Source organism: Mustelus asterias, chromosome 12, assembly GCF_964213995.1.
Source record: "Mustelus asterias chromosome 12, sMusAst1.hap1.1, whole genome shotgun sequence".
Taxonomy (NCBI): Eukaryota; Metazoa; Chordata; class Chondrichthyes; order Carcharhiniformes; family Triakidae; genus Mustelus; species Mustelus asterias.
The window spans coordinates 17755489-17765028 of NC_135812.1; the positions used below are offsets into that span (position 1 = coordinate 17755489).

General features: G+C 44.9%; 1 protein-coding gene across 1 annotated transcript; it reads left to right on the forward strand.

Annotated features, from left to right (window-relative positions):
* The first annotated feature begins 2732 nt into the window (after window positions 1–2732).
* On the forward strand, window positions 2733–3722 carry LOC144501873 (armadillo repeat-containing protein 10-like). Its single transcript, XM_078225917.1, has one exon. It carries the CDS (start codon window positions 2733–2735, stop codon window positions 3720–3722), a length of 990 nt encoding a protein of 329 aa, XP_078082043.1.
* The last annotated feature ends 5818 nt before the right edge of the window (window positions 3723–9540 follow it).

Below are 9540 nucleotides of genomic sequence, written 5' to 3' on the forward strand. Positions count from 1 at the left end.
GCTCGAAGCTATATGTGTTTGCAAAGGGCCCTGTCCTTGGCAAACAGAAATTTCTACTCATTGCATCACTTCCGACTGAACAAAAACTTGGGGGCCAGCCATTCCCTGGTTCATTCCTGAGGGCAATGCCTTGACCAATCAGAGCCAACGTGCTTGCTTTGAATTTAAACAAAAGCTTGGCAGTTAACTGTTGGCTGGTGCATTCTTCATGGTAATGCCTCCACCAATCAGAGTCCATTTGCCAACCAATCTGCACCCTCTATAACTAATGCAGCATTGGTTCTTGTTCCCTTTGAGATTTGGTATTTTTGTGATCTTGACCTGATGAGTGCAAGATGAAAAGTTTCGACAGCATGTGTCTTTTTTTGGCAATATTCAAGTTCTGTACTACGAAGTGACACTGATTTTGCTCAACACAATTTCAAGGATAGTTAGTTTCATCATTTATTTGGTAGAAATTCGTGCTTTCTTGAAGACAAAGCAACAAGATACATCTATCTTGTCAATCTGTCAATCTCAGCACCAACATTACCACGATGACATTGAATGAGCTTTGTCTGGTTTAGCCCACGCGTTTAACAGGGGCAGTGCGTATGGATGCTTCATTGAAAGGGGAGAAGTGCTCAGTCATATAAAAATTGGTTTGGCGTTAAATGTAGAGACTGGAAACAGAGTAGAAGAACTTCAGCTATCTGGTTGATAAGTAGAGTGCACTTTGATTGCAAAAGTTGGTTTCTTTTGCAGTGAACATAATGAAAGCCACAAGTAAAGTCAAGTATCATTCACTAATGAAACAAGATTTGTTTTACGAAGAAGCAAGATTTTTTTCTGTAGAGGAGACAGCAAACTCTAAAGGAAATTAAAAATTCATGCTGCCTACATGCATCTGACCTACTTTTGATTCAAAGTACAATCCCTTTCAGTCCACTGATGTTCCTTGGAGTGCTTTGTTTCATTTGCATTCGAATATGAATAATTCAGAACGTTAAGCTTTTGAGAATGGATTGCACTGACTGTTATGTCTCCTGTCAGTTTCTGACTCTGGATATATTGTGGATCAGTTAGAAAAGTATTCAGAATATTCTTCCTTTCTGTTATTCCATCTTTCTTCCATGTCATTTTGTGAGAATTGTTTTGCACGGCTCCGTAGGGCAATGTTATATCAGCCCCTGACTGAAGGCTCTTGTCAGTGGCATTAGTCTACCATCAACTTAGCAAGTGGATTGGTGGTGGTCTTGTCATGGAGAATGCACCAGAGAACAAGGGTGGAATTTAGTCTGCCATCAACTGGGGCAGCATGGTGGCACAGTGGTTAGCATTGCTGCCTCACAGCACCAGGGACCTGGGTTTGATTCCGGAGTTTGCACGCTCTCCCCGTGCCTGCAAGGGTTTCCTCCCACAGTCAGAAAGATGTGCTGGTTAGGTGCATTGGCCGTGCTAAATTCTCCCTCAGTGTCCCCGAGCAGGCGCTGGAGCGTGGCGACTAGAGGATTTTCACAGTAACTTCATTGCGGTGTTAATGTCAGCCTACTTGTGACACTAATAAATAAACTTTAACTTTAAAACTTTAAACTTTAACTCTACTCCAGAGTCGTAAATGAAAAAATATGATTCGACTCATCCAAACACATCCCTCGAGTACCCCACTCCAGGGATTTGGGCTTACGGTATAACCAAAGATGTTAACACCTTTTCCTTTGTATTTTCAAAACTGTCAGTGTTGGAAGGGTGTTGGTGACAGAACGGTGTCCCTTTAAGAAGTCTTCTTGGTCTTCAGTAGGTTAGCTGTAAGTATTTATTGACAAGCTGAAATATTTACGCATGTACAGTATAGGGAACAGGCTCGGAGATAACTCCTAGGTTTTCAATCTTAACCCATCTCTGCTCAACACCACACTGACCCCTGAGCCTACGTCATGTCCTTCCTTACATCATCGTATAGTTAGCTCTACATACAATCCCACATTAACTCGATATGTGCCAGATCCTTATACTACAGTCAGTAGGTTGCATTAAAAATGTGTGAAGGCAAGGAGCATGAAGTATCCTTTGAAGCGTTGCTACTAACTTCCACGGAGATTCATTTATTTTTATTCATTTGTGGGACATGGGTGTCGCTGGCCAGTCAGCATTTATTGCCCGTCCCTATTTGCCCTTGGAGGACAGTTGAGAGTCAACCACTTTGCCATGGATCTGGAGTCACATGTAGGCCAGGCCAGGTAACGACAGCAGATTTCCTTCCCTAAAGGACCAGATGGGTTTTTCCAACAATGGTTTCATGGTCATCAGTAGATTCTTAATTTCAAATTTTTTTATTGAATTCAAATTCCACCATCTGCCATGGCGGGATTCGAACCCGGGTTCCCAGAACATTAGCTAAATTTCTGGATTAATAGTCCAGCGATAATACCACTAGGCCATCACCTCCCCTTAAATCAAGGATTACGGAGCACAACTGCTGCTGAAGGTTGTGGATTTGTACCTTTCTCTGTGGTGTGATGCTGCATTGATTACAGGGCCTGTATTAACTGTGAAACTATCCCATCAACCTGTCATTGCTGTCTCATGTGTGTCCATCATTATGATGTCAGGGATCATTATGACACAATTATTGCAAAGCTTCGACGCGTGCAGAATGTACAATTTAATTGGAACGATATGTATTGGGCAGTGCCGGGTTTACAGCAGATTGATGCCAATCTGGCAGCCGGGGGAAGCAATACTCATTTATAATGGGGGAACTCTTTGATGAAACATGCAGGAAGAGGTTAATAGGGATTCTAACTGGCGCAGGAGCTGTATATTTACTATACAGAGCTATCCGATCAGGACTAGTCAGTCCGCCAGAGGACGATGAAGACCTGCTTATCGACAAGTGCGGGAATAGTACTCTGGACAGTATTGGCGCTCTGGGGGATCACTCTGGTCCATCAAATTCTGTTTCATCTAACTCTGTCAAGATGAATATTCGGGACCTGAAGACAGTCTTGACTATCCTTCATGAAAGTAAGGATCCCGTTATCAGAGGGACGATCCTAACGAGTATTTATCGCATCCCCGGCTTTTCCACCAGCCAGGAGCTATTCCGTTCGGAAGGTGGGATCTCCATCATTGCGGAATCACTGGATGATCCTCTCAACTACATCAAGGCCAGCGCTGTGACAGCCTTCAATTTCCTCAGCAATGATCCCGTAAATCGTGATTTGCTGGTGAAATATATCCCGCAGGTCCTGAAACTGACCACTTCCACCTTCCAAGAGTTTGAGCAGTTGCCGTGCCTAAGGTTCCTCACCAAGATGTCCCACAACCACCAGAACCACTTCCTGCTGAAACATGCAATCCCAGACTTCTTCCACTTGCTGCAAACGGGATCATCCAGCATCAAGTTCCAAGTGCTTCAGATCCTCATCAACTTCTCCACGAACCTGGAGCTGACCTTTGACATGCTGAACGTGCCGGTCCAAGCGTCCTTCCTTTTCCTCTTTAATTATTTCCAGCGGCAGGATGTTCTGAACGATCTCCTCTTGTTGATAAGCAACCTGAACGAGGTCAGGAGGAGTCTACCCTACAGGCTGAACAACCACGAATACCTCGAGGACTCGATTTTTGTCCTGTTGTTTGGATCCAACTCTCAGTTTTCAAGTAGGCTTGTTTATTTAATGGCCTTTCCAGATGATAGGATTAAGCTGCAGGCTGCTCGGATTGTCACTAACATAGGGTGATGCAAAGGGTACGTGAAAGGATTAAGACTTTTATATATATATAAAAAAAAGAAAATAAAGAAGCATGAACCAAAATTGTGATTTGTTTTTATAAACAAAGCGGTGTGCCTCAGGGATCAGTGCTGGGCCCACTGTTATTTGTCATTTATATTAATGATTTGGATGAGAATATTGGGGGCATGGTTAGTAAGTTTGCAGATGACACCAAGATTGGTGGCATGGTGGACAGTGAGGAAGGTTATCTTCAATTGCAGCGGGATCTTGATCAATTGGGCCAGTGGGCTGACGAATGGCAGATGGCGTTTAAGTTAGACAAATGCGAGGTAATGCATTTTGGTAGATTGAACCAGGGCAGGACTTACTCAGTTAATGGTAGGGTGTTGGGGAGAGTTACAGAACAAAGAGATCTAGGGGTACATGTTCATAGCTCCTTGAAAGTGGAATCACAGGTGGACAGAGTGGTGAAGAAGACATTCGGCATGCTTGGTTTCATCGGTCAGAACATTGAATACAGGAGTTGGGACGTCTTGTTGAAGTTGTACACACACTTGGAATACTGTGTGCAATTCTGGTCACCCTATTATAGAAAGGATATTATTAAACTAGAAAGAGTGCAGAAAAGATTTACTAGGATGCTACCGGGACTTGATGGATTGAGTTATAAGGAGAGACTGAATAGACTGGGACTTTTTTCTCTGGAACGTAGGAGGCTGAGGGGTGACCTTATAGAGGTCTATAAAATAATGAGGGGCATAGACAAGGTAGATAGCCAATATCTTTTCCCAAAGGTAGGGGAGTCTAAAACTAGAGGGCATAGGCTTAAGGTGAGAGGGGAAAGATACAAAAGTGTCCAGAGGAGCAATTTTTTCACACACAGGGTGGTAAGTGTCTGGAACAAGCTGCCAGAGGTAGTAGTGGAGGCAGGTACAATTTTATCTTTTAAAAAGCGTTTAGATAGTTATATGGGTACGATGGGTTTAGAGGGATATGGGCCAAATGCGGGCAATTAGGATTAGCTTAGGGGTTTTAAAAAAAATAAGGCCGGCATGGACAAGTTGGGCCGAAGGGCCTGTTTCCATGCTGTAAACCTCTATGACTCTATGACTATAAATGCCAATTTTGAGAGCCATGCTATACGCTGGGGGACCAGGAAGGGCAGAAGGAGATACATAGGAAATTACATAGGAAATAGGAGCAAGAGTAATCCATCAAGCCTGTGATACTCTTCAACTAGATTATGGCTGACCTTCTATCTCAATGTCCCACACCATCCCCACATCCCTTGATGCCTTTAATATTGAGAAATCTATCAATTTGTCTTGCGTGTACTCAAAGATTGAGCCTCACAGCCCTCTGGGGTAGACAATTCTGAATATTCGCCATCCTCTGAGTGAAAAAATTCCTCCTCACCTCAGTCCTGAATGGTCTGTTCCTTATTCTGGTTCCAGATACCACCTTCGTCCCCAGCCAGGGGCAACATCCTTCCTGCGTCTACCCTGTTGAGCCCTACAGGAATTTTGTAAGTTTCAATGAGATCACCTCTCATTCTTCAAAATTCTAGGGAATACTGGCCCACTCTCCTCAATCTCTCCTCATAAGACAACCCTGCAGTCCCTGGAATCAGAATGGCGAACCTGCTTTTCTTCCTCTATGGCCAGTACATCCTTCCTTAGATAAGGAGACCAAAACTGGACACAATACTCCACGTGTGGTCTCACCAAGGCTCTATACAATTGCAGCAAGATTTTTTTATTCATGCTTTCAAACGCTCTCGCAATAAAGGCCAACATACCGTTGGGATGCACCTGGGCTGTCCAAATGCCATTGGTGAAGGACACAGAGGAGATTGCTTCCCCAGACTGCACTGTTCTTTTTGCCTCTCAAAGAAGAGCAATGGGATGGTGCGGAGGATGGGAGGGTGGAATATCTGACCAGAAGAAGAAAGTGATAAAATAATTGTCCAGAAAAGCAATGGATAAAATCCCACCCCAAAAGAATAGTTGAGCATGTTCTGTTTTCTCATCCCCTGAGGTAGAAATCTTTCCAACCTCTTGTGGTTAGAGGCTCCTCCACTCTTTTTCCCTATTTAACTGCTTGTTTGGGTGACAATGATGATGGTACGAGACCGGATTCCTTATCCATTCTCGTTCCGCCACTGAGTCTAGTTGCAAACAGCATTGCGAAGCTGTAGACCAGCAGAAATAATCCAATTGTAACTTCTTCAAACGGTCTCCCCTTGCCCAACCACAGATCAGTTCCTTCAGACTGAAGCTTCTTCACAACTTCCCATGACATTTGACCTCTACCTATGCCAAAGTGAATCATTTTACCATCATAGAATCCTACAGTGCAGAAAGAGGCCATTCGGCCCATCGAGTCTGCACCAACCACAATCCCATCCAGGCCCTATCCCCATAACCCCTTGCATTTACCCTAGCGAGTCCCCTTGACACTAAGGGTCAACTTAGCATGGCCAATCCACCTAACCTGTCCATACATCTTTGGACTGTGGGAGGAAACCGGAGCACCTGGAGGAAACCCACGCAGACATGGGGAGAATGTGCAAACTCCACACAGACAATGACCCAAGCTGGGAATCGAACCCGGGTCCCTGGCGCTGTGAGGCAGCAGTGCTAATCATCAAAGCTGAAATGAAAAAAAAAACAAATCCCAGTGTTGGAAATGACCAAGGAACAAGTTCAACCACATTCTAGACGGTGATCACAGTGGACAGCTCTGCTTGGTGATGGAAAGGGAGCCCAATGAAACCAGAGCTTGCCATGCAGTGAGGAGTGAGGCTCAGTAATGAGGCAGTGCAGAGTGAGGTGGAGACAAGCCACAGAGTGAGTACCTGGTTTGGGGGAGGCATCAGCAAAGACATTGGGAGCCAGTCATTGACCTGCAGGGAGAGAGGAAGAGGCAGGAAAGACTCTTGACATCTTAAAGCTATTCCCTCACCCTGAATAGGAGAGGAAATGCAAGTCTTCAGTTTCACTGGCTGACCAGTAGCTGACCAGCAGTAGAATTTCACCAAATGAGCAGAGACCTGGGCTGGCCTCTGCTTGAATCTAAAGTTAAAGTTAAAGTTTATTTATTAGTCACAAGTAAGCTTACATTAACACAGCAATGAAGTTACTGTGAAATTCCCCTCGTCTCCACACTCTGGAGCCGACTGCAACTTGTCAAACTTTCCCATCAGCTATCCTTTTGTTTTATGTTAATATCAAAACTATGGTTTCCATTAGAAAATCAAACTACCAATGATTTTCAAAAGCTTTCCTGGATAGGAAGGAAAGGATTTGGATTTACTTTAACGCCTTTCACAATCTCAGGACATCCCAAAGTGCTATACAGCTGTTGAAGTGTTCTGTTTGAATCATAGAGTGCAGAAGAGGCCCTTTGGCCCATCGAGTCTGCACCGACACGTGGCAGCCCAATTGTGCACAGCAAGTTCCCACAAACAGCAATGAGGTAAATGATCAGATTTTGGTGGTATTGTCCAGGACACAGACAGGACCCCCCCTGCTCTTCTTTCAATGAGATATCTTCTACTGGGAGGACAGATTAGACCTCCGTTTACTGTCTCCTCTGAAAGACAACACCTCCGGCAGTGCTGCACTCCCTCGGTAAAGCAATAGCAGCGGGACAAGGAAAAGTCTGATCGACCAAAGAGATTGATTTAAAATTCAGGAAAGATTCACGGTGATGAGGAAAGATACAGCTTAACTGGAACGTGAGACTACCTGATGTTCCTAAACAGAAGTTTCTTCTGATCCAGTGGAAAGTACAGAATTTGAGTGCACAACCAGGACTATGGTCCTGATTTTACCGGCATGCCAATTTCGGGGCGGGCGAGGCTCGCAGAACGGCATTCTCCATTGGCCTCGGACGCGATCTTACGCGCCTCGGGCAGGCGTGCCGGTAAAGCTCCGGGAGCCTATATATTAAATAAAGAAAATGGCACAGACATTCTGTTAATTTCTCATGAATTCATGCTCCGTGTAATGTACAACGTGATTAATACAGTGACAAAGTTGACCTTTGTCGATGAGAAGTAGCAATATAACATGAACAATGACAAGGCAATTAGGCATGGAGCAGCCTTATCTAAATATCTAAATTGCTTTAGATATTTTCCACTTGTTCTCCTATTCCTGGTTCCAGCAGTTGTGAGATTTCACAGACTAGCTCATCAATGTGTTGTGACACTAGGGGGCACCATCCAGCCAGCAGCCTCTGGAATATTTTATTGTAGCAAAAGTGAAGTTGGAAATGCACAAGTCAGCCAGGGTCTGTAGAGAGGCTGCAGCATAACTGAAGGTGTGTACCCTCCTGAATTGGCAAACACATTATAAAGTGAATGCGACAGAGATTTTAACAAAGCATAGAAAATAAAGAGCTCACAGAGTCCCTACAGTGCAAAAGGAGGCCATTCGGCCCATCGAGTCTACACTGACTCTACGACAGAGCACCTTACCCAGGACCACCCCCTGCCCTGTAACCGCACATATTAACCTCGTTAATCCCCTTAATTTACACATCTTTCAACACCAAGGGGCAATGTAGCATGGCCAATCCAGCTAATCCACTCGTCTTTGGACTGTGGGAGGAAACCGGAGCACCCGGAGGAAACCCACGCAGACATGGGGAGAATGTGCAGACTCCACACAGACAGTGACCTAAGGCCGGAATTGAACCCGGATCCCTGGCGCTGTGAGGAAGCAGTGCTAACCACTCTGCCACTGTGCCGTGCCACATGTTCAACAACTTTAACACTGGTTAACACTGTGCCAACTGACTAACTTCTCCACTCTGTTGTTGAATTGAAACACCAGTGCTTTAGGGTGCATATCAGTGATGTGACACCTTATTCCACAGACGGACCCAGACGCAGAACGATGGGAGATTGAGACATTGAAAAGAATGCAGTTCCCCTTTAATATCCCGTCAGATTTTAAATCTAATTTACATGTTACAGCATATTTTAATTGCGATAGCAAATGCATTTTCACATAAACTGAATTTCTCAAACTAAACCGAAGGTGAGGGATGCATTCAGCAGATCACAGAGCTAGCATTTCAGGTAGAACCCTTCATCAGAACTTCATCACTCAGTATTGTTTCTGTCTGAACATACCACAGTCTTCCATCCTATGGGATGATGGTTTGCACCGCGGTGGTCAACTCCTTGTTAAGCATTGCCTGGTGCGGCTCAGAAGCCCCCCTCTGACATGACAGTCTCTGCTGCACTTGCTAGAGGAGGGAGACAATGGATTGGGAGGTGCAGGATTCACAGTGACCCTGTACTACGGTCAGCGCTGTGCTATCTGTGTTGAGAATGCTGTTTCAGGGAGTCACTTCTGGTGTAGCCAATGCCCTGATCTACAGGACACCTTGTGACATGGTTTGTCCTGAAAGAAAGTGTTAATTTACCCAAAGTTCGAGGTAGCAACAAGGCTGAAGTATTCTCTGCGCATTCTCATTTATCTTTCCCTGGCCATGGTGCCCAAGGCGGGAAGGCCATGCCTCACGGTCTGCAGACACTCTTGTATTGAAATCCCTCAGTAAGTAATGGTGTTCTGCTGATAGCAGTAAGCTCCTCATACAAGTGGCCTATTGTCTCTCTAGTGGAGCGCAGCTTTGAAATGTACATATTCATGAGGCTAAATGGCCTTGTTTTTATTTGAAAGGCAGAGGGATCATTGAATCATAGAATCTCTACAGTGCAGAAGGAGGCCACTCGGCCCATTGTCTGCCCGACTCTCCGACAGAGCATCTTACCCAGACCCTATACCCATAACCCCACATATTTACCCCG